General features: G+C 33.3%; 2 protein-coding genes across 2 annotated transcripts; one reads left to right on the forward strand and one right to left on the reverse strand.

Annotated features, from left to right (window-relative positions):
• Positions 1–4,885: 4,885 nt before the first annotated feature.
• On the forward strand, positions 4,886–6,290 carry LOTGIDRAFT_157143 (hypothetical protein; the record flags this gene model as incomplete). The annotated part of the gene is made up of 3 exons (XM_009048916.1): positions 4,886–4,928; positions 5,097–5,267; positions 6,028–6,290. 3 exons carry the CDS (start codon positions 4,886–4,888, stop codon positions 6,288–6,290), a joined length of 477 nt encoding a protein of 158 aa, XP_009047164.1.
• A 5,743-nt stretch (positions 6,291–12,033) lies between these two features.
• On the reverse strand, positions 12,034–24,889 carry LOTGIDRAFT_92504 (hypothetical protein; the record flags this gene model as incomplete). Its single annotated transcript, XM_009048917.1, has 7 exons — positions 12,034–12,149; positions 13,642–13,767; positions 18,279–18,548; positions 19,484–19,792; positions 20,312–20,575; positions 23,012–23,155; positions 24,709–24,889. Coding segments are annotated over 7 exons (1,410 nt in total), but the record flags the coding sequence as incomplete, so codon positions are not given.
• Positions 24,890–27,087: the final 2,198 nt, after the last annotated feature.

The following is a 27,087-nucleotide window of genomic DNA, read 5'->3' on the forward strand; positions in this document are numbered from 1 at the left end:
CGGCAGGAATGCAAAAATCCAATCACACGAGCGGCTTCCCCAGTTTGACGAAAATTCATCTTCTGGCAGCTCAATATATGCGCTCAGTGAGAATTAGGATAAGATCGTATGATAAATGGTCGTCCAAGTTGAAATTTCCTTAATTTGATAACTGAGTAGTAGTTTCCTTAAAATACACCCTCGTTTCCGCTATGGAATCTCCTTTGTGTACAGTGGTAAATTGTGACTAACGTTAGAACTTATTTTTACACTGTAAAAAAAATTTCCTTCAATTAACAGAAAAAATTCCGGCAGCTGATTTACCAGAATTTAAATTTTGACTTCAGTTATATAACAGAATTTCTTGTAAAATATCTGCTTTAAATAACAGAAATATTTTACGACAAAATCTGTTAAATTACAGAATGACTAATAATATTTCCTGTAATTAACAGAAAATAGGAAGGATACTTCTGGTAAATCTGCTGCCGGAATTTTTCTAATATTTCCTGTAATTTAACAGAAAATAGGAAGAATAATCTGGTAAATCTGCTGCTGGAATTTTTCCTTCCAGTTCTGTAAAAAAACAGAATTTTAAAAAGGATATTCTGGTAATAAATCTGTTGCCAGAAATCATTTCCATTTTTCTGTAAAATAACAAAACATTTTAACTTTATTTGTTTATTGATATTATTTGTGCATTGTAAATAATCAGAGAAAATGATGTTAACTACATCTTTAATTGTACATACAACTGAAAATGTGGGCGTATAAAAACAATCTCTTGCATAAAAACAAATGATGAACTTGAAATACATACTCGTCTCTAATGACATCTTTAACATTCTGATAACTAATGACATCTCTTAATGATATTCTCATAAGTAATGACATCTTCATAACGTTCTAACTAATGACATCTTCATAACGTTCTAACTAATGACAACGTTCTGATTTAACTAATGTCTTTTTTTATATTTATGTTGACACTCTTTTCTCCACATTGCCCATATTTTATTAATATTTACAGAATTTCAAGGACCTGTGATCCAGTAATGCTACTACTTCTGGACATAGTACTGTTTTTTTAGTGTTCCACAAGGTTATAAGACTCCATCATCCAGCGCAATACTGTTTATGATGCAACTCTAATCATTATTATAAGGCCTAATTGTTTTTGATGTGCACAGTTAATTGTTTCTCGTTCGAAAGTCAGGTCAAGTCTCATAATGCTCTGTAACTTTTAGCTGGTAAATGATGGCAGAAACTTTAAAGAAAAGGAAAAGGTGACATACCTGAAAAGATAAATTTAAATTGAGAAAATATTTGTTGTGCTAACGTACTGTAGTAGTGTAGTAATAGTAGGGCACTGGATCTTTTAGTTCGAGAAATCCAGTGTCCAATTCGCCCTCGTTTATGAATTTTGTAATGCTTCGCCCACGTAGTGGGTCCTAACATTGAGTGTAAACGGTTAAGGTTTATTGACAAGATTAATGACAGAATTCTCATTCCTTGTATTATTGTACTCTGTACTCATAACCGTAAAAGGCTGAAAGTACAAAAAAAGCAAGGATGTACAAAAACAGAAAAAGAAATTATAAGTTAAAAATAATAAAATAGTAAAGGCATAAGAAAGTGGATGGAATTTAAGAGCATGATGCAATGACACACTTATGTATAGCAGACATGGGTTGCGTACAAAATTATTTCTTAAAAGCAGGTTGCACAGTTTGACATTCCAGGCATCGATAAGACATTGCAAATGTTATTAATAGTAGGTACAAACATTTAATATAGTGTCACATGTACAAAGTTGGTGGGAAAACTGACTTGAGGGATCTATGCATAATTTGGCGCCATTTTGTGGGGTTTGTTTACATTTTGGTAAAAGTTTTCAGACAGCAGAGCATGAAAAAACAAAAAATTGCAATAGAAATTATGGATCCTGTGATATTTCATATCGTCGGAGGCTTTCTTATGTAATCGGGTATAAACTTACATTGTGGTTGACTAAACTTAAGAAATAGAGAAATGAATTTGAGGACTTCATTGCCATGATTAAAATTAATAATTTTTCTACTCTCTTAGACAGAAGAGTTCTAAACAGAAAGATGACTCTTAACAAGACTGATCTAAGTTTCAGACCACAAATACCACACATGTATAAAGTGATAAAATGGTAACATTACAAATTTACTTAGGCAATAATTAAAATACACTCACCTGTGAATTTGTATTCAGTGATCATTTCCACTCTACCCAAGACCAATTAAGCTAAGCCTAGTCTAGTTCATCGTGTAGATAAATTTAAGTCATTTTGTCGTTGTTCCCACACGCTTAAAATTCAGTAAAACATTTTGCAGTTTTTGACAAAGGGTGATAATAGAACAGGAATGAGTGGTGGAATATCGGGTCAGCATTTCAAGTTCTCCATGCATCTCACCATATTCAATTTAATTTAAGAAATTCACAAAAATCCTTCGGCGTAGCCTTGTTTTGATGTGGGATAAGATGGCGGTGTGACGATAGACTGACCTCGTGCCTTTACCGATGACGTCATACCTACTTTGATTGGCAGGTCGAAAATATCATATAACGCAAAATCACAGTTTCCGTAAATTAACAGCAATTCTGTTTTCCGTAAGGAAACACAAAGTTCCTGTCAAAAAAAAAACAGTATTCCCACCGCATGCGCGGACTTCGCTTATCTACAGACAAGTTTGGATAAACATCATAATAACACAGAATTTACGTAAATTTACTGACAAATAACGTAATTGTTGTTAAGTGACATACGACCAAGATTAATTTACGTAAAATAACATATTTCCTTACTGCGGAACTAACATTCTGTTAATGTAAGAACAAAGTCCGTAAATCAACAGAAAAGTATGCATATCAGCAGAAATTTACGTATATCAAGAGAAAATATGTAGTAAATTTCTGTAAAAAAAACGGACTTTTTTTACAGTGTATGTATGGATGATGATTATTGAGAATTTCAGAGAATTCACAAAACTGTTCTGTCGAATAAGTCCAAACGATGAAAATATTATCTAGGACAAGACCATAAACAATGGTCAACGTTCCCACTCAATAAAAGGTTGGCATATAAGTGGCAAAACGCTTGCCCATAGCAATACCCAGCATATGTCAAGTCATTGCGACTTAGGTGTTGAATTTCCTCATCGGGTCTATTGGGGTCCGGTTTTCTTACAAAGAGATTTCTAAGAGTTTCAGTAAAATTAGACAACATGACTTATTCCCCGAGATCTAAAGTTAACAGATTAATAAGAGGTTGTCTTGGAAGAAGATTAACCCAGAACCTATTTCATGCTTTGTTACTGTCAGAAATCTGAAAAAGATACAGTAGAACTAAAGAGCAAAGTAAAAAGTTATTTGTCATGTCGGGTGGGAGTGTCTGATAGTGAAGTTATACAGAAAGGCAATACAATCATATTCTGACATAAAAGCAATCTACTAACCTTCACTATTTATTCGGAAACGTCCAAATGATACAATCTCAGTCTAGAAACTAGTTACAGAGTTTCAGCTTCAGAGAAAAGATTCAGAATCTGCATATCAAATTTCTGTATGAAAATACGTCAATCCTAATTTCTAAATCCAAATTTGCAAAATTACGACCATTTTGGGTAGTCATTCCATCCATCAAAGATATGGATACCTATCTATGCAAACAGCACAGCAAGAACAAGTGATCACATCTTCAGATTTAGTCGATCAAATAAAAAAAGATATACATAATAAAATATGTATATAAGGGAATAGTGAAACCTATAAAGACCAATGGTTAAAACGAATGCTGAGAGAAAAAGTGGATAAAGTTGTGAATTATCAATGGATTTCCAAGAAAGGACAGCAAATAAAGACTACCACCAATGGAGAAGAAACTTTTGAGGTAAAGAGAGCTGTGGAAGAGAGATTTGAATAATAATTGTGGGACTTGAAAAATATATTTGAAAAAAAATGAAAGAACGATTTGCAGCTCATCTTTTTAATATACAGCATCCTTCGAGAGTCCTTCGAGTTTTGCGAGTGTTGCCCACATCGATTTTTCGGAATACTATGCTTGCAAGTATAATGAAGAAATACAGAGAGTCCATTTCGGAGCATCCAAAAATCAAGTAACTCTACATTCTGGTATATGTCATGTTGGTACCAATCTAAGCTTTCCTTTCGTCGAAGTGTTTCTGCGTCAATGAGACATGACCCAGTGGGTACATCTTACTCAAGTACCGGTACTAAAGAAATTAGCACCCCAGAGTATTATTTCAATTATACACTTCTATCAGCCATGGCCCGACAACGCAGTACAGAAATAAACTGAATTTCCAATTAACATCCACATACTCTTTCCAGTTAACCTACAAAAATGTAACATGGAATCTGTTGGAAGCAGGCCAAGGTAAAGGAGCGGTGTATGGAATCGGTGGTACAATTAAAAGAGCTGCAGATCCGACTAGTTTAAAATGGAAGGGAAATCAGAAATTAAACTGACCTATATAATTTGAAACCTTTCACGTTAATTGAATTAATTATGGTAGATATAAGAGTCCTTCACTACTATTGAAAAGTATGTTTCAGAGAAATTGAATGTGGGTTACGGAGCAATGAAAATACACCAGATAAATCATCTTACAGCATAATAAATTTCGTAAGCCTACATGCTTTATATAATTTTTTACCTGAAATTCGTGTTAAAAGTACTAGTATAAATATTTTTTTGGACATTCATAGTTTTTCAAATATAGCGTAATCTTTCCTCGGAGAATCATTTTATTCGTTAATTTACCTCTTAAACATCATTTCATATGATTTACTGTATCAGGCAACATAATGATTGGGAGTTACCTCCCCTTCATGTGGTCATGTGACTCCTGACAAGATGGCCGAAGCCACATGTTCTCAGAAGGTCAAGCCTAGTCGAGGTAAGTTTTGATTCTGATCAGTTAAAGCAAAATGAATTATACCCAATTAGTGTTTTTTCATAGTAATATTACCCAGACAATCTGTATATAACAAGTGTTTCAAAATAAACAAAATTTTTCGTCATATTAAAGTGAACCATATTACCCTAACCATTTCTTTCATTGTAGAGTGTAAACGATTTGCCCTGGATGATATTTTGGACTTACTAGATGATAATGATTCTGATTTGGAGCTGTCAGATGATAATGATTCAGACTATCTCGAAGATCCAGTTGACACTATCGATAATCAGTCTGAAGACGAAGATGGTGGAATAAATAACTCAAACGATGATGAGGGTGTGAATAATACAGAAATATTGCGACAACCATGGACATATACAGATGAATTTTGCACCTTATGTAGAGGGCGAAGTTCATAATGATAATTTGACACCAATTGATTATTTTGAACAGTACATAGATGAAAATGTTTTCGCAAATATGGCTCATTGTACGAATATTATGTATGTTCAAAATTCCGGCAAAGAACTTAACACTAATCAGCTTGAACTTAAAAAATTTACCGGTATCAGTATTCTCATGGGTGCTTTAAAGATGCCGAGAATCCGTATGTATTGGAGGCAGAGAACTGCCGTCCAAGCCATAGTGAATGCTGTGCCATGAGACCGATATTTCAAAATTCGAAATAGTGTCAAGGTCGTGATAGATAGCGATAGTGACGACAGTACAAAACGGGCTGACAAATTATGGAAAGTACGACCATTCCTCGAGCACATACGGTCAGTTTGCCTGAAGATTCCCAGACCGCAACATGTTTGTATTGACGAGCAAATGATACCATTTACCGGCCAAAAAGGATGGAAAGTATATCACGGTTAATCGACCTGCTATCGTAAAATCTTACAATGATAAAATGGGCGGGGTCGATCTTCATGATAGGATGATTAGCAGCAAAAGTGGACGATCAGAACAATTTTTCATTTCATTGATGTTGTGATGGTTAATTGTTGGATAGCATATCGAAATGATAAACTGAGGAACAGTCTCTTAGGAAAACACAAACTTGAATTTTTGGAATTCAAACTTTGTCTTGCAGAACAACTACTGGCTGCATCTCGTGAAGATGAAACGTCTGCCGATGATTCAGATTATGAACCTGTTGTGAAACGGGTTGCCCTTCCCATTGATTATTATTGCAAAGCGGGTGCTAAACACTTGCCACATGCTGTGGCCCTCAAAAGTGCATCACGATGCCGTTATCCTGGATGCACAAGCAAAACTCGTGTTCGGCGTGTTAGGTGTGACCTTTTTCTCTGTGTCCAAAGCGATCGCAATTGCTTTCGAATGTTTCATACATGACAGTTTCCACAAGTGTTATCCTCATTCAAAACCAAACCGAGAATAACTTGTTATTTAAGTGCCAAAGTTGTTGCATTTTTTTTTTTATTATACGTTAACAGATAATATATATTTGAATTTTCAATTTTATGAAATATTATGTTAAAAAATTGTGATTGTGTAGTTACAACATAAAATGAATTATAAATATAGAATAAAATGAATTATAGTACCCATACTACGGAAGCGTATTAGGGCCATTCTATTTTTTTCTCTTAATTTTCAAGTTAGTATGTTGAATTTTCAAGTTAGTATGTTGAATTTTCAAGTTAGTATGTTGAATTTTCAAGTTAGTAACTTGAATTTTCAAGTTAGTAACTTGAATTTTCAAGTTAGCATCTTGAATTTTCAAGCTAGTATGTTGAATTTTCAAGTTAGTATGTTGAATTTTCAAGTTAGTATGTTGAATTTTCAAGTTAGTATGTTGAATTTAGTAACTTGAATTTTCAAGTTAGTATCTCCAATTTTCAAGTTACTAACTTGAATTTTCAAGTTTGTATCTTGAATTTTCAAGTTAGTATCTCCAATTTTCAAGTTACTAACTTGAAAATTCAACATACTAACTTGAAAATTCAAAAAAAAAAAAAAAAAATGAATGGCCCTAATACGCTTCCGTAACATACTGAATAGATTTGACTTCAATCTTTACATTAACTCTTCGTGCAATAATTGGTAAAATGTACTAATGAAGACCCAACAACCAAGTTAAATGTTCTGGGTCTGTAGAGGATATTTTATACATATACTTTAATACTTTTTATTTTTACCATTTATGATGTGCATAATGTTTTTATATCTCATTTTGTATTTCATATATTTCAATTATTAGTCCTACTAATAATATGACCATATGAGTTTGGCGCACCTCTTACTCGCTTCCATCCATGTATTTCAGCTTTTATATGATGGAAGCTATTATATGATGGAAGCTCAGTGGTGAAACATAGAGTGTTTGTTTTTGTCCAGGGTCTAAGGTTGTTTGTGATTGTTTTGCTCAGGCACGTTGTATAAAGCTTTAACTGTGATTGCTTTTCCGGGATCTCTATAGAAGATTATATAAATATTTCTGGCAATTGAACTTCTCAGACTCTCTGACATAACTTGTTATACACCCACATCTCTCTATGTGGACGTACATTGACGGCACCCCTGTCCGTCCGTCCACAATTGCTCGTGAACACTCCTGAAGGCATAATTCTTGACGGATTTTGACGAAACTTGGTGTGAGTGTTCGTAATCACCCAAGGATGAACCCTATTGAAAATCAGAAGAATCGAAAAATATTTAGTATAAGTTATTGCCCTTGTTCTTGAAAACGCGTGTAATTTTTAGCTCGTAAACACTCTAGAAGGGACAATTCTTGACGGATTTTAACGAAACTTGCTTTGAGTGTTTGTTCTCACCCAAGGATGAACCCTATAGAAAATCAGAAGAATTGAAAAATATTTAGTATGAGATATTACCCTTATTCTTGAAAACGCTTTCAAATTTAGCTCTTAAACACTAAAAGGCATGATTCTTTCTGTATTTTGACAAAACTTGGTTTTATTATTCAGTACCGCGCTGAAGATTGAATATTTGCCTTCTAGAGTTTTCACGAGCTAAAAATTGAACAAGTTTTCAAGAACATGGGCAATAATTCATACTCAGTATTATTCAGTATCGCCCTAAAGAGTTCAAAAGAAGTGAATGACTGAAGGTTGAATATTTCATACTGGTGATTGTTACTGTACTGCTAAATATTTTATTCAAAATCAAAGCTGCCAATTAGCTATTTTCTGTTTTCTTGTGATTTCTAAGTATTTCTTACTTCCCCGCCAACAGGAGAAGGTATTAGAAGTATTTCTTCATGTGATACCCCACGTGATATTGTTATCGGGATAACTTCTTGTTTGGTTTCGCTTTGCCAATTATCTGGATCGTATCCAATTGAAATTCACCTATAGAGATAGATTTTTCTATCTGGATAACTTCTGGTTAAAACTGAATAAGTTCATTTGCCAGTGCGAAAGCAACTGGATTTTTTTTCTTTTCAGATAAAGTTGGATAGAACCGACTTACGTTATATAACTAAATAACACTACTTGTTTATAGGTTAAATAATGTCTACGCATAGTTCATGGCAGTATTTGGTGCAGCTTTATTATACTGTGTTCAAGCATGAGTTACGCAAGTGGTACGAAACTAAATATTCCATTCGACTGCGCAACCAAATCTTACCAAGTTTCCGAAAATGAATAAATTGACCACTTTTTGCAAACATCCGTCCAGCTTAAAAGACACTGCCTATTTTATTGAAGGATATTAGATATACCAGATAATGCGCCATGTATTTCTTGAGATGTAAAGAGTATATATTACTCTAATATCGATAACAAATCCTGTCTTAGAAATCAAAGGCCTGATCGCTCAGAAAATTAGAAAACCTCTGGCACCATGATTAGGAAACGTTTCGCGCCGAGTTAGGATCACAACGCACCTGACCGGTTTCGCAATGTGGAACCGCTAAGCTATCACGCACTTGAGGTGGTGGGCAAGCGATTGCTCCTCGAGAATACTTGTATGCGGTATTTTAATAGCCTCGGCGGATTTCACTTGACAGCAAAACATTCGCCAATGTTCGTTGGTTTGTGTGAGTTGAACGTTGACTCGGCCATTTAAGACTGACATATTGCCTAGGAAAATAGCAATGACACATAACTCTGTCTGAAGATTGATTTTGATTGGCTACGAGAATAGCGTAATGGTTTAATTCATGAATAATTATTGGTTGTTTTAAAATAAGGTATGTAAAATAAGGTATTTAAGGTATGTGTAAAATATAAATTATACAGTAACCATTAAATAAACTTTAAAGCACAAGTTTGACTTGGTTTTACTAAGTCACGTGACATAACTCTGAAATCCTTCATCCAATTACAACCAATTTCGCACTTGACCGAAAACTTATCAATATATACATGCATAATAAGTATCATCAAGATCGGATAAAATTTTTTAGCCTTTATCGTGCATACAAGCCAAATTTAAGACGTTTTTACTAAGTCAAGGGCAATAACTCTGAAACCGTTCATCCGGTTATTACTAATTTCGAACTCTGACAGAGATTTCATCAATATATACATGCATACTAAGTTTCATCAAGATCAGATAAAAAAAGAATTAGCGTTTATCGTGCATACAAGAAATGTGGACCGACGGACGGACAGGGGCGAAGGCAAATTTGTATTTGGCGTATAAAAACGAAATATTTCTAACAGAAAAGAAAAATAACTTCATTCCCCACCTAACGGTTTGACGCTACCGTTTAAATATACTCCATATGAAAGATAAATCAATAGCGAATCATTTTAATTCACCTAATCGAATTTCCATTCGAAGATGTACTTGCGCCCATACAAAAGATATTTGTATCTACACCGACCAAACCAACAAGTGATTGCTTCGCAAGATACACCAACTTCCCTGATTTCATTATATCAAGGGCGGACGTCAATCTGTGTCAAATTTAACAAAAAATCGAACTTGTCCAAGACATTATTGCTATAAACAAACACAAAATTTCATAAATCCTGACATAAACTGTCAACTCCATCGCATTCCCAAGCCACATAAAAATAAACGCTGTTTATCGAAAATCGTGAAATTCGAACATGACCAAGATCATATCAATATAAATGATCAAACCACATTTCATTAAAATCTGATGAAAATTTTACGAACAAATTTAGAAACGTTTTTACAAAGTCGAGGGCAATTACTTACAGATAAAAAATCGGTTGAAAACTAAGAGAGTAATAGCATATTCCAGATTTTGGGACAAGGGCAATAACTCCTAAGGTCGAAAATAGCTCAAATTCGAACTTGATCTTCGTTTCATGAATAGGTATGCACATACCGAATTTCATTTGATTCCTTCAAACATTCTAGTTTTTGGAGTGTTTACGAGCAATTGATGTTGATAGAAGCACTTACTGTGTAGAGGTTAAAGGGCGATAACTCCTCAAAACTGAGGTCTAAATTTAATCAGAAGTAAACCAAACTTTCTCAAACCTTTCGATTTAGATCCAATAACATCCATTTTAAGTTTCATCAAAATCAGTTGAAAACTAAGAGAGTAAATAGCATATTCAAGATTTTGGGTCAAGGGCAATTACTCTGCTTTTAACGGTCTAAAATAGCTCAAATTCGAACTTGATCTTCGTTTTATGAATATGTATAGACATAGTTTTTAGTTTCTATTTTTTAGAGCATTTACAAGCAAATTTTGACGGACGGACGGACCTATTGAGGGATAGCGGCCATAATAATATACGACATTGGTGTATAAAAACTGGGCGATTGCATTGCAAAGAGAATGTTTTTTAATCATATGGTCTAAATATCCAGCATGACAATCGAACTAAACATTGCCACCTACAATACTGCGGCTAAAATGCTTCTGTGATTGTCAAAAAGAACTTCAGGATGAATTCCCTAGTATCTATACCAAACGTTTGGTGACTGCTTACAAAAGGGACAAAAATATGAGTAATGTTCTTGTCCATGGCATGATTAGATGCTGTTGTCAACGTCTCAATGTAACCTGCCGTGTACGCCTTGATGGATGATAAAAAAAAATCAAACACATAATATTAATCACAGAAGTATACTTTATAGCACTTTTACTAATATTGGACAACATCCTTAAATATATATTATCTTTTCATCATTCAATCACTCTATTCATCTTATCTTATCAGAAATAGTATTACAATACTTACTAAACCATAATGCTCTGTAGAAACATGATACTTAAAAAATATGGAATTTCGTGATTAGTTTAATTCTCAGTTCCATTTCTTGTCAAGCTATGTGAAGCTTATTTCAGCTCATGTTTTAGTAAGTAGGAACACATGAATAATAAATGGTATACATTACATGTAGACCAATTGAATATTTACATGGTGTGAAAATACGTTATGAACACAGTATAAATAACTAATAACATTTACAAGCATAACTATTCATAATCAACATCAAATTATATATTGTGAACTAATCCTGAGTCTTACATTAATTGAACCTGTAAGTTCTAGAGCATGTTATGGAGGAGAGGGCTTATAATATGTGAAATATAATACACTTTTCAGCATCTATATACATTTTATAAAAAAGATAACTGGAAACAAAAAAAGTAATAATTTATCGTTTTTTGTAATATTACATACAAATATTTATATCAGATATTTTTTCTATATCGGATAGCATACTAATCTCAAAGCATTAATGTATGTTCTGATTGCCTTTGTTTGAATACGATTCTGATTCCCAGTCAAAATGTTTTTTTTTACCTGTATCTTTGAAACAGTATTGAAGTATACATAAAAAAATATTACAAAAACACAATTGAAAATATCTCTTAGAAATGGTTAGAATCAACATTCTATAATAATCACTATGGATTATCGATACACTATGAGAGTGCTAAACATATCAAATAAATTGTAACTGTTTTTCAATTCTTGCTTGATGTTTTCCAAGTCTTATGAAAGTTTATTTTCATTTTATAAAATATATATTTATATTTAATGTCAGCCATTTTTGTCACTTGTTTCTCCTTTATTCTTTACCACCCTCAAATTGCTGATACTACCTCTTCAATTTTGTAGGTCTCATTAATTTTCATTGGCATCTCTTCAGGTAAAGGTTCAGGGATTTTACCTTCCTCCCACTTTTTGATATATCTTAATGGTACACTCATTAATGCAGAAGCCAGAATCAAGGCACCTGTTAAATAGAATGTACCATCAACACTTGCTGTTGCATCTTCTAACTTGCCTGGAATTGAACCAAGTATATACATTAAACAGAAAGCTCTTGTATTGGTAATATTAACAAGTGGTTGCCTAGCAAGATATGCCCACTTCCCTGATTAATTCTCCATATAGCCCCTTTTAAACTTGGCCTCTATAAAGCATTCCTTCTCGGAATACATATTATTTTTCGATTTTTCTGATTTTCAATAGGGTTTATCCTTGGGTGATTACTAACACTCATACCAAGTTTCATCTAGATGAGCTAAAAACGCATTTTCAAGAACTAAGGCAATGACTCATACTGAATATTTTTCAATTTTTGTGTTTTTTGATAGGGTTTATCCTTGGATGATAACAAACACTCACAATAAGTTTCGTCAAAATCCATCAAGAATTGTGCCATCTAGAGTGTTAACAAGCTAAAATTGAACTCGTTTTCAAGAACAAGGGCAATAACTCATACTAAATATTTGTCCACGTTTCATCAAAATAAGTCAGGAATTGTGCCTAGTAGAGTGTTTACGGACTGACGGACGGACAGAGTGACAGCAATAAACGCCCCCACCATTTCATGTGGGCGTATAAATATTGTCCTTGAATTATCATATGAAGCATTTAAATGGTTCAATATTTATCTGTTTTCGGTATAATTGAATTTAATTTAAGCTTGAGGTAAAAAAAACAAATTTCAGTTATAATTTCCAAACATTTGCAATTCATTAACTAAATGAAATTGACTTGTTTGCGCTATTTACTTTCTACTACTGTTCATGCAGATAAAGATGGATAAGTCTATGCAGTGTGCAATGGGGAATTTACAATTTCAACGATCATACAAAGTTTCCACCAAATCACTTGAAAACTTTGTTTTGAAGTGATTGAACTCTGCAACCAACAATTACTAAAAATTGTCAAATTCTAACTTTTCCTAGTTCTTATCATGAATCATTCCATGAATCACACTTAGTTTGATAAAAATTAATTGAAAACTACTTTTAAACTCAACAGAACCTATCAATTCCATTAATATGGAATGTTATTATCCTATTTTGAATAGAACTCAATAGGATGATGATAAACACATAGTTTAATTAAAATTCATCAAGAATTGTGCTTTTTTCAGAGTGATGGACGGATAGACAGACATGACTGACAGCTTTTATGTGAGCATATAAAAATGTGTCATGTAAGATATCACTACTCTCAGGTTTAGATTCCCCACTTTGGGGGTTGACTTCAGTCTTGAATATATGTAAATAGTCTTCAGAAGTACTAAGAATGTACAAAAATCGCATAATTCCTTCAAAATATCTCAAACTAGGAATATCATTTTCTAATTCTATACATGTCTTTTCCATACATCACAGAGTCTCAAGAAATGATGAGTCATCATTTGCACCATTACATAGATTTGAAGGCTAAAATGAACTGTGTAATTAGTATAACTAATAAACTTAGTTTCAGACAGATGGCGAAACAGTCCCTTTAAAGATGAGATAAATTAAATATTGTACCTGCTAGAGGAGATCCAACCATTGATGCTACTCCTTGAAATAGGATCAAAATACCAAAGGATTTTGTCAGCATACTTAATCCTAACAGATCAACAAGCAAGATTGATCTTAATGAGACAAAAAAGGCTGAAAAGCAGAAAAAAATATATCAATATTTACGAAACACAGAAAATATATATGTAGAAGATCAAAACAGAACCTGAAACATTTTGTTTTTGAGAGTAAGTGTGATAACAAGTTTCAGGTTCTGTTTTAATATTTCCATAGCAATCTACAATTGATGTATTTAGCAATATTTCAACAGTAAAAATATTTTGTTGTATATATTTAAAGCATATCATATATGCTGTTAAAGACATTGTGAAGAACAGAAAGACCATACAATTTGGGGTTTTGATCCGTGCACAGACATCAATGACAAGGTAATGACAGGCAAGGTAACATACGCCCTTTGGCATCCATCAGAAATGGTAATAGAGACTTGAGTGATTAAAAAATTAGTTTTCTCTTTTTTAAAATCTTCATAATTTCATTTACTTCAGATAAAATCTGTAGTCTCAAACAAATTATGGTGCATTTTTGCTAAGTCAAGGGCCATGAGTCAAAAACAGTTCAGCGAAAAATCTTGTCGGAGATCTCAATATGACAACTCTATACAGTGGAAAAATTAAGAACAAACTGACAGAAAAAGTGGTAATAATATACACCTCACATAACACATTGGGCTTTTAAAATGGGTTATTTTCAAAATAAAATTCAAAAGAAAAAAAGAAAATTCAACTTTTCCCACATTTTGCATTTTCAAGACCATTTAGAAAATTCAAAAGAAAAACACAACTCCCTTTTAACAAGAATAGAAGATAGCTTGTCAGGCAAGGTAATATACGCCCACTGGCAGCTTTGATTTTGAATAAAAATATTTAGCACTGCAGTAACAATCACCAGTATGAAATATTCAACCTTCAGTCATACACTTCTTTTGAACTCTTTAGGGCGATACTGAACAATATTGAGTATGAGTTATTGCTCTTGTTCTTGAAAACATGTTCAATTTCAAGGGTCAGGCCTTTTAGTGTTTAAGAGCTAAAATTTGAAAGCATTTTCAAAACGAGGTCAATACGTCCTATGAAACATATTTCGATTTTTTGATTTTCGATAGAGTTCATCCATGGGTGATAATAAACAAAAGAATTAACCCTTCTAGAATGTTTACAAGCTAAAAATCAAACGCGTTTCAAGAACAAGGGCCATAACTCATTCTAAATATTTTTTCAATTTTTCTGATTTTCAATAGGCTTTATCCTTGGATGATAACGAACACTCATGCCAGGTTTCATGCAAATCCGTGAAGAATTGTTTTTAAAACAAGTACAACTAGAACCGTTATAACGGTACCGAAGCAGAGCGCATCCAACCTGATACATCGATAGCACGTTGCATTTTAAAGTCAAAATGAGATATCTTACCGGAAAGAAAAGCATGTAAACGTTCAATAGAAGAAAAAATCGTTTAAACCGTTTACCGTTCGGTATTGAATAGACGCATGAATTTGATACCATTCGGTATTAAAAGGTGTTAACATTCGGTAGTAAAAAGTCGAATTTTCAATTCGCACAACAAAAATGAAAATATTTTTGGAAAGGTACAATAATTTGTGTTTCGGCCAAGAGGTCAACCAAGGCCAAATAAAAGAGAATATAAGCCTTAAAAGTGTTGAAAATTGCTGTTTTGGGACGTTAGTAAAAGCAAAAATACATGTCGGACATCAAAGATAAAAGTATGAATGGACATCGTAGATCAATAATCTTTGACCTTCTAAAGACCAAGATCATGCATGTAAATGGTCAAAATATCAAAATTTTATGAATTGTAAAACCTATTCCCTTTTTTAAAGTAAAAGGCCCAAACAAAATGTTACTCTATCACATATTGTCCCAAATAGTGCTTTAATTTTTTGGAAAAATTTCGATGGTGAAAAATGCAAACTTTGCAATTTGAATTATCTAAGGTAAAGGTAAAAGTAACCCGGATTTGTCACGCCCATTGCAAAAATTTTGTGTTGTCTGTAATAATGTGAACAATGTCAAATAATGTTCAAAATTTCAAGTGTTTACAATCATTAGATCATGAGATATTCGTAGTTAAAAGTTCTTTTAAGGCAACGGTGACTGTCGCTGGATTAAAGAAACCGTTAAAATTACGCAAAGTTACTATTGAAGTCAATACAAAATTTTCAAATTCAATTTTAATCAAAATACCAAGTGTTATATATCATTTGAAAGAATAGAATGCGTGTAATAAGGACAAAAGATAAATTTTCGCTTATATAAATTAGGTCACGTGATAGACCTTTTTTTAAGTTAAAAATCGCGATTTTCAATTGGCTGTAGAACCGGAAGTTAACAATGCACAATAAAAGTGAAAATATCATCGGATATATCTCGTAATGGGCAACAACCTTTGTTCAGGTCAAAAGATCAACAAAGGTTAAATAAAAGTAATATGAGCCTTTGAAGTTTTTTCGAAAATTGCTGTTTTCGGACGTCTGTAAAACCGGAAGTATATGTTGCACATCAAAAATCAAAGTAAGAATGGTCATCTTAGATCAATGACCTTTGACCATGCAAAGGTCAAGGTCATTTACGTTAAAGTTCAAAAATACAATTTTTTAAAATTGTTAAACCTGTTCCCTTTTTTAAAGTAAAGAATGCAAACAACTGTAATCTTATCACAAATTGTCCTAAGCAGTGATCTACTTTCATGCAAAATTTTTAGGGTGACAATTGAAAACTATGAGAGTTATAACAATTGCAAATATTTCAGGTAAAGGTAAATGCACACTGGATGTGCCACGCCCTCTTCAAAAATTGTAATTTGTCTGTGATGATGTGTACATTGTTAAATAATGTTCAAAATTTCAAGTCTTTACAATCATTAGATCATGAGATATTCGTAGTTAAACCTTTTTTTAGGGCAACGGTGACTGTCGGTAAATTATAGACACCGTGATTTTACGCACAGTTACTATAGAAGTCAGTACAAAATTTTCGATTTTTAAAACACGCAATTTTGATCAAAATATCAAGTGTGATATATCACCAAAAAGGAGATTTTATGCACTCAAAGAATATATAAGAATTTTTGTTGTATGTTAATTAGGTCACGTGACAGAGCTCTTCAAAGTTAAAAATCGTGATTTTCCAATGGCTGTAGAACTGGAAGTTAACGATGCACAACAAAAGTGAGGATATCAACGGATATATTTCGTAAGGGGCAACAACTTTTGTTCAGGTCACAAGGTCACCAAAGGTCAAAGTCACTAGATATGAGCCTTAATATTTTTGACAATTACTGAAAACATAAAACCGGAAATATAAAAAATACGAATCCAAAATTCAAAAATCGGCTTCCTAAGTTTTGTTAGCAATCGATTGCAGATTCTTTAGACACCAAAATCACACAAATCAGATTTACCCCTGAAGCTTAATATCGATTTTTACAAAAATCGGTCACATCAAGATGGCGTCTAACACGTTACTTCCGGTTCAAATTTTTTCATTCCAAAATTGTTATAGGGACAATTTCAACTAATTTCAAAAAGAATATTTCAAATACCTACAAAATTCCGGAAGTTGAAATTTCAAGTTTAGAGGCGAATGACGTCAAAACCGGAAGTGATATCGAAATTTTGAAAATAGATTTTTGTCAGGAATCAAAATGCTTATCTACTATTAAATTTTTAGACCGATTGAAATAAAATTGTAGAAGTTAAAAAAAACGCTAAAATTAAAACAAAAAAAGTCAGCGACAATAGTCAAAATCTGAAATTTTATAAAGTGCTATCTTTTAGTCATTGGTTTAAAGTAATGAACAAAACAAAAGTTACGGTCAAAATAGATGCAGAATTAGAGCAGTAATTCGAGATACGTAATGAATGGTCATGAAACGTCATACGTCATTTCCGGTTGGAAGAAAATGCGTCATATTACATTTAAACAGTAGCGACACGCAAAGTATAAGAAAAAATAGTGTCAGACAATGTGTGACATGTGCAGTTTTGGCTGGGGAGCGTGACCAGAAGTAGACAAAAAAAAAAAAAAAAAAAAATAGTCATTTGCAAAACAATGCAGAGTGTTTACAAGCTAATATTGAACGCATTTACAAGAACATGGGCAATAACCAATACTAAATATTTTTCAATTCTTCTGATTTTCAATAGGGTTCATCCTTGGGTGATTACCAACACTCACACCAAGTTTCGTCAAAATCCGCCAAGAATTGTGTCCTGTAAAGTGTTTACCACGGACCGACCGACTGACGGACATGGGCAATGTACGCCCCACATTTCATGTAAGCGTATAAAAATGAGCAAATTTCAAAGTTTTTTTTTAAAAAATACAATCTGAAACAGATTGAATTTTTTTTTGATAATGTTTGATAATTTGGTCTTTACTCATCAACTAAGAATTGCAAACACACTAAGAAATGACAGAGCAGAAATTTTTTGGCCAAATGTTTGAGAATCTTGCCTACGTTATAATTCAAGTGCTTAAAATGTACTATCATTTGAATGTCAAACATTAAAACAAATAATCTTTGTAACATTCCTTTTGTGTAACAGAATATATCATACTTACCCATTGATAATCCAAACAATGAAGCATATATAGCTAATGAACTAAAATCATTACAAAATGGACAGCACAGTGTAGCAACTCCAGCTAATATAAGAGCTCCATTGTTCAGATATAGAGAATCAGCCCAAGGTCTATCAGCTATCCATCCACTAATGACCCGTCCAACAGTATTTGTAATTCCTATTATAGCTACCAATAAGGCTTGTTGCTCCTCATTTACACCTACTTCAGCTGCTTTCTTTGTCAGGTAAAAATATGGAACAAAATAACCTATCAATATAAATAAGAATAAGATAATCAGATCCAGATGTGTCATTTTAGGGTGTGGATTTGAGTTTTGAATATATGTAGTAGTCTTCAGACCAGAGTTAGAAATGTACGAAAATCACATAATTCCTACAAAATATCTCAAACTAGGAATGCGAATAATTCTGGACACACGGATTCGAAGGTGAGCTGTTAACACTATTACTGATTGGTTTAGGTAAAAAATTCCGTTTCTGAGGATTAAATTGGAAGCTAAAAATGAGGCATGAGTTGAAGAAGAAAATCAAGTTCACAGCATGGTTGTTCTAAGAGAATTGAAACAAGTAAATAACATTTAGACAACTTCAATTGTGTTTTAATGAGTATTCTGCAATGTAACTTTAGTCGGTTAGTTAAAATTTTTAGCATAAAACTGTACATTAGCCATTAATACTACTGATTATAGCAGATAATTCAAGAACAAATATTCTCTAGGTCTGAAAGTAACATCGTCTCTTACAAATAACTAGTGATAACAATCACTGGAGTGTATCAAAATAAGTCAAGTTGTCCTATTTATTTGAGTTGTTAATAGTCAGTATTTATTTGTAAAGAACATACATGTACACATATCCACAACAAAAGGTCATGAGAGACAGATAAGTAGGGATGCTTATGCTACTTATGCAATGCAACCAAATCCTTTTCATGGGTCTTTTAGTGTGTTATAAATATTTATCAAGTCTATAACTTTCAATTCTTGTATACCATTGCATTGTTTTAAAGTTACAACTGAATGGTGTATTTTTCTTCAGTCTTACTCAATCAAAACATCAATTTTTTTCCAAGCACACCATGGGACCAACTAATCCTGTACACCAGCAGTCATTGGTTTTTTGATATATCAAGAGGTATTATGAGCTATTTCATTATATTATTCATTCTTCGTTAAAACTTACCTAGCATTGTCATTACACTTGAAATTACCAACAGCGTAAACATAGGACTCTTGAGTAAATGAAAGTCAAACATCTCTTTAAGTACTTGACACACTTTAGATTGTGTGGATCGTTCCATGTAGGTCTCTGAATCCAGACTTTGTATGCTTGCACTGTATTGAGGAATGCTCATAACACTACCACTGATAATAGTAGCTGGATTTGTAACACGACTGCCAAAAGATAAAGAACGTCTTGATTGAATATAATGACTATTGACCCGCTGAAGACTAGAACGACTTAAAGTTGATACTGCTGCATTAGGAAGAACTTGAATACTGATAAAGCTAGCATCTAATCCTGAATTTTTCACTCCATTTTCAAGCACGTTATGGCAACTGAGGCTCTTAGTGTTTAATGAATTTTCAACAGACAGTTTTAACCATGGATCATTTTGTGGTAAAATATCACAGCTTTTAGCTTTCAGGGTGTCAAAAGATGTACTACAGCCACTATCACTTCCAGGTGAGACATTAGTCTTGGTAGGTTGAATATTAGGTTTCACTGCAGGCTTAGAAAGCTGGGGTGAGCCATTATGTATTACTATATTAGGCATGACCAGGCTTTTGTTACTTTTATTCAGACTTTTTGAACTAAAACCTAAAGACTCTCTCAACCTAGCTACAAGAGAATTATTACGACTTTTTGCTTCAAAGATAGCTGGATCCAGTTTAATCAAACGATTATCTTTTGTAATGATACAATTATCCAATGAACCATTGGAAATAGTTCGCTGTCTCTTTTTTTCTTCTATTAGAGCTTTCATAATAGATCCCCTCTGCACTACACCACGTTTTGTTCTTTTGCACATTTTTTTTTCCAGAGGACGGAATAAAGCACCACACACAGCACAATTCAAAATCATTCCTGCCATGATTAAATTTGTTCCTCTCCAGCCATACTCATCCAATAAGTATCTCGCAAAAGGAGCAAAAACAAAAGTACCAATTCCTGATCCACATACAACTAAACCAGTAGCAAATGCACGTTTAGTTTCAAACCAATACCCAACAGTTACAATTGAAGGTAAATATATCATTCCAAATCCAATTCCTGTAATAAAAAAATACAACAACAATTTCAAATCAATAAGATAGTTTACCACACAAAGTCTAATAGAATGACAAACCACTCTGTGGAATACTCAGCATTTAGTCATACATTTTTCTAAAAAATTGTTTCAATTAGTGTCCAACAGCAAAAAAAAATCCTACTTTTCTGCACCTTATGGGCTTATAAAGACAAGCAATGCCCTGCAGTGTGCAATGAGAGAATTTTGCTAAGACAGCAGGAATAGCGTACTCTTTTGGATTTCCAACTGTCATGTGTTGAGGTTTCTTTACTGTAGCACACAGGGCCTCAATCTGTTGTCTCATCTGAACAACTGGACACTGTTTCCATATCTATGCTAGCATTGAACCTGTCCAAGTGTCTAACTGAGCCACTGCAGCCCCAGTTACGGATAGGGTTACAGTTTTTTTCCTATCTTAGTGTAATTTGGTATTAAGGCTGCAATGGTTTAGGCCAGTGCCAGTAAACGTTTAGGAAATGGACAATCGTTTAAACTAAAATAACTTTCGTCGGTAGTTTTGATTTTGATATTCCAGCCGATAGGTTTGCTAACATATATGTATGTAAAAACCTGAAGCAAGTTGATCATAGATGTTTCAATACTCAAACATTTTTCCCTTGACTAGAGTAAAGATAGCTTACCAGGAAAAGTAACATACGCCCACTACCAGCTGTCCGTTCATCCAATTACTAATTTCGAATTAAATGAGATCTCATCAATATATACATGCATTCAAAGTTTCATCAAGATCAGATTAAAATTGTAGTCTCTATCGTGCCAACAAGCCAAATTGGACACATTTCTAATAAGTCAAGGGCAACCGTTCATCCAATTATTACCAATTTTGAATTTGAATGAGATCTCATTAATATATACATGCATTCAAAGTTTCATCAAGATCAGATTAAAATTGTAGTCTCTATCGTGCCAACAAGCCAAATTGGACACATTTCTAATAAGTCAAGGGCAACCGTTCATCCAATTATTACCAATTTTGAATTTGAATGAGATCTCATTAATATATACATGCATTCAAAGTTTCATCAAGATCGGATGAAAACTAGTCTCTATCATGCCTACAAACCAAATTTGATATGTAATACTAAGTCAAGGGCAATAAGTCTAAAACCATTCATCTGATTAATACTTATTTCAAACTTGACCGAGATCTCAGCAATTTATACATGCATACCAAGTTTCATCAAGATGGGATAAATATAGCTTGCCAGGCAAGACAATATAGGCCCACTACCAGCTGTCAGAAATGATATCAAAGTCTTTAGTGGCATAATAATGAAATTTCAAATATTCTTCAAAATATTTATTAGTCATGGCAAAATCTCAACAAGTTGTTGCCTAGCAAGATACGCCCACTTTCCTGATACATTTTCAGTATATCAAGGGCAGTCACATATCTGTGTCAAATCGTACCAAAAATCTAATTTGTGCAAGATATTGTTGACAAAGACAAATTATTTAATAAAATTCTGACATAAACTGTCACCTCTATCGCGTTAACAAGCCAACAAATTTTGACTTAGTCAAGGGCAATGATTCAAATTCCAAAAAATCGTCAAATTCAATCTAGACTAAGATCTCATCACTACAAATGATCACACCACATTTCATTAAAATCGGATAAAAACTGTTTTCTCTATTGTTTTTACAAGACAAGTGATCGGACAGACGAGGACTATGGCAATATATGTCCATATTTCAATGTAAGCGTATACATAATTGTCACTATCTATGCCCCAGTAAAAACAACTGCGTAATAGACATCTATAAGGTAGCTCAAAAGGTAGAAGAACATATTAAATTTCGAATATTACCGTACATTAAATTTATATACATCTAAATAAATTTTATTTCACTATCATAGCATGATAATAACAATATCATTCCTTGAAATTAGGATTCGCTAATGTATAAACATAATACTGTGCCGTATCATCATAGCGATAATGTTTGATGTGTCCCGTAGCCATGATGGAATTCGGGTATGACTGAACGAAAAAATGAATTCAAGTATTACTGAACGAAATAAAGCATACACGTGATCATTAAATTAATTGCTTAATCTCATAATGAGGAATTATTAAACACCAATATTGCGACATCATAAATACCGCTAATCCGGAAACCAGTTAGAAGAACTCACAGTAACACACGACTGGAAGATGAATACTAATTACTATAGAACTTGATAATTGGTTCCCAATCATAGCCGTGCGGAACGAGAAACCGGAGCACCGGATTAACGGGTAATTTTACATAGTTAATATTCCGTTCAAAGTTTCTGGTTTCTGGATTATCGGCAACCGGATAAACGCGGCTCCACTGTATTTTGCAAGGACAACTGATAGCAACATATTTCCTCGTTTTCATTTAGTCTTCAGAAGAATTGATATACCCACCTCCGAATAAACCATATGTAATTATAAGCATCTCGATACTTGTTGACTGAGTGCTAAGAATAAAAGCTGTTGCAGCAACAATACTTCCCACTATAGTAACTCTACGACAACCATAGCGTGCTGCTAGTGCACTGACAACTGGACCTGCATAGAGAAGAAAAAAATATAAAAAAGCATAAATATTGTAAATATATAGCATCATGTTTTTACATTTAAAATTTGTATAAGCATAATTCTACTTTTTCTTACTATCAAAGCTAAATTAAAAAACACAATCGTCTCTTATCATTTCATCAGTAACAAATTTTCCAATACAAATCAAGCCCAACAAATGATGCTTAACATTTCACCAAATATCAAGTCCTTATGGAGGCTAACCTCCAACAAATCAACGTGATTTTGGCAATAAAGGACTTTCAGGTTTTCGCCACCATGTTCTGTGGGTAGCAAACTTCAACCTTGACCTTAGTCAAACGCCATTGTAATGCTATTTCCAGCAGTCTGAGACAAGACATTTAATAATGAAAAAAAGCGTATTTTTAGTGATGAATCATTATTTTTACCTGCAAATAAATATAGGCCTACTTGATCCCTATGATCATTCCCCAAAAGGGGGTCTGACACAAGACATTTTATACTGAAAAAGTGTATTTTTTTGTGTTGAATCATTATTTTTATTAGTAGGCCTACATTGATTTTGCAGTTAAAAATTACACAAAAAAAGGTGCTTTTTCATTATTAAATGCCTTGTATCAGACTGCTGGAAATAGCATTTACAGGCTTTTTATTCTTGAAAATTCCAGTGATAGGGCCCCCTAGACACCCTTTATGGGGAATGGCATGGTTCAAGTAGTCTTACATTGATTTTGCAGGTAAAAATAACGATTCATCACAAAAATATCACTATATTGGATCAAAAAATGTCTCGTCTCAGATCACTGGAAGTAGCCTTCAGACGGCAGAGTGTCGAATAGTCAAATATTATGGTTTTATTTTAAGTTTTACCGAAATATAATCAAACTACCATCCACTTGTTAAGTGAATATAAATCATTTTTGTCAATATGATTGCTTTTTATCAATACCTGATGGTTGAAATAGAATAATTTCACTTTGACTCCTGACAAAGAAGGCTATTTTAAAAGTGTTTTTTTTTTCTACTCTAAAATATTGACTGAAATTTATAGAAATATATTCTTCTTCAGTCATCCTTTAAGAACTCTGCTGCAATTCATTTTAATCTTATTAGGATTTAGGTTAATATTTCAGGTAAATAAAATAGGGCTCATTTTCACAATGTCAAGCTATTGCGAATTTCTTTCAATGAATTGACTGCAGGGGCACAACCTTGCATAATTTTGGGCCATCTCTTTTTTTTTTAGTCTCATTGATAATCAAGACATCAATATTTCTCAAATTAATATTTGCAAAAAGTGTTCTAGGGGTAATAAAGTTATAATAAAGTTATAAATATTCACAGCTGACAAATGTCTATATCATGTCTATACAATATTAGCAAAATTGGCCAGTAAGTCATTTTTTCATGAAAATAACTTTTACTACCGGTATTATTCTTTTGTGTCATAATCATTTCATTTCTCAATTGCTATATAATAATGTACAATATATAATAATGTCACCTCTGCCAAAGTCTCCATGTTTGGTAGAAAATATGGTGCGTAAAACAAAATTACTTACCAACAGTTAAATAGCTGCCAGCCAAAAGAGAACCAATTAAAGTGACTGTTGACAGAGGAGCTTCAAATTCAGAGCTTAATTCAGTTGCTGCTACACCAAACGATAAGCAAACACCATCCACAATAACATTACAAAGAAATGATCCTAAAACTACGATCCAACCCCATCCACCATCTGGAGGACTGGAATCGTTTCTAACTTGTCTCTTTCCTTCATCTGGATGTGTTGGACCTCCTTTAAAACCCATTTTCAAAATTCTTATTTACATTATTTAAACATTCAAGATCTGAAATCAAAACAGTAAAATTACAACAACATGCTTTTATGAATGTAATCAACAATTCTATTTACAAAGACAGTGGCAGTAGATAAATCATTTGGCTTTTGCAGGTCAAAAAATTATTTTGCTAGAGATTGTCCCCGTTTACATATCTGAAAGTTTCAAGTAAAAACATCCATACCAAAAATTTTTGAAGATAGCTTGCCAGGTAAGTTAAAATATACCAAATACTAGCTGTCAGATATGATAAGAGTATTTTAGTGGCTTTATAATGAATTTTAAATAAGCGTAAAAATATTTAAAAGTCAAGGCAAAAACCTGAAACAGTTCATCAAATTATCATTAAATTCAAACCTGAACAAAGTCTCATCAACATACACACAAGGGTCACTGAAACCATTCATCAGATTGTTACCAATTTCTAACTTGACTGAGATCTCATCAATATATACATGCATACCAAGTTTCATCAAGATCAGACAAAAACTGTAGCCTCTATCATGCATACAATAAATGTGAACCGACAGACGGATCGACGAACAGGGGTAATGAAGACGGGCAAAGCCATGCAGAGTGCAATGTGGGAAATTTTTGCCAACAGAGCGTTATTAGCCTGCTTTTTTTCGATTTCCAACTGTCGAGGGATCTTTAACGTGCACAGCCTGTAGCACACAGGACTCAGTTTATTGTCCCATCCGAACGACTAGACGCTTTTTCCATGTCAGCCCCTCTTACCTGCATCACTGACAAGGGAAAACCGGGTTGAAAAATTCAAAGGGATTATCTAGACTTATGCTGGGATTGAACCCTGGACCTTCCGGTTAGCGAACAAGCGTCGAACTCAATGAGCCACCGCAGCTCCTGATGAACAGGGGTGACAGCAGTACATTTTCATGTGGTCGTACAATAACATAAAGTTTTTAAGTTTTTTATCCATTTTGGAAGCTGTTAAGAAACTACTGTCAGATTTGAATGAAATAAGCTCCTAATTGTAGAGAAATATGTCTCATATGTATTCTAAAGGTTTCAACTTGTAATATCGAGCGATTCTGAAGCCAATCACCAAACTGCTTAATTAACAATTAGTACTCCATTTCTAATTAGCCCTTTTAAAACAAATTCAGTTAGATCAAAAAGATACATAGATATAAATAGCATTCTTTAAAAAAACATTATGAGGCATAACCAGCTTTATTGTATCCACAACACATTTTCAAATAAGAAATGGAATGTGTTTTCAAGAACAAGAACAATAACCAGGCCTTCACTTTCGATGGGAATCCGAATGTCCTAGCTACTACTACTAGGCTATTTACCAAATCGACTCAAAACTTCCCATAAGAAATCACGAACTAATTGAAAGACATAAAATATCTGTTTCTACTATTATCGCAGATGTTTTTGTTTATCGATCAAGTTGAAACTTGACATTACAATTTGACAACATAATTGTCTATCATTTTAGGATTTGTTTTGCCTTCCTTTTTTTTATGTAGTATTTAGCAGGTGAGGATTCCATGTAGGATATGCTTACTCTTCTGATCACTTCATGCCACGTTTCACCATTAAATGCTTCCTCGTGGATTCGGGGGTTTGTAACATTATTCACATCATGATTAATTATTGTGTTCAATTCCCACCCTTGACTATTGAAATTGGAGAAATGTATTTCCATCAGTTACAATCCCTTGAACTTTGTAAATTTTCTTTTGTTGGCGCGTTCCCTTTTGTAGTTTGTTGTGTATAATTATGACTGATGTGGTGCCAGGCAGGGAATGCTTACTCTTCTAGACACCAGATACCACTTTTCATTTTGAAATATATATTCATTTATGGTTGATATACAGTAGTGGAACCCATATCATGCATATATGGACCAAACAATTTAAAAAGCGGAAATTTTTTTTATGTATTGGATGTTTCTTCAGATACTGGTATTCTGTAAAATAATAAAAATCGGTTTGTTTCCATTTTCTTTATGAATCTCTCACCTTGACCCATATTTCATAAGTCGAGAAAAACTCTGGATACCCAGTGGTATAACTATCATTTCTTAGTATTTATCTTTAATAATATTTCATTATAACTAATGACAATTC

Source organism: Lottia gigantea (genome assembly GCF_000327385.1).
Source record: "Lottia gigantea unplaced genomic scaffold LOTGIsca_13, whole genome shotgun sequence".
In the NCBI taxonomy this organism is placed as follows: Eukaryota; Metazoa; Mollusca; class Gastropoda; family Lottiidae; genus Lottia; species Lottia gigantea.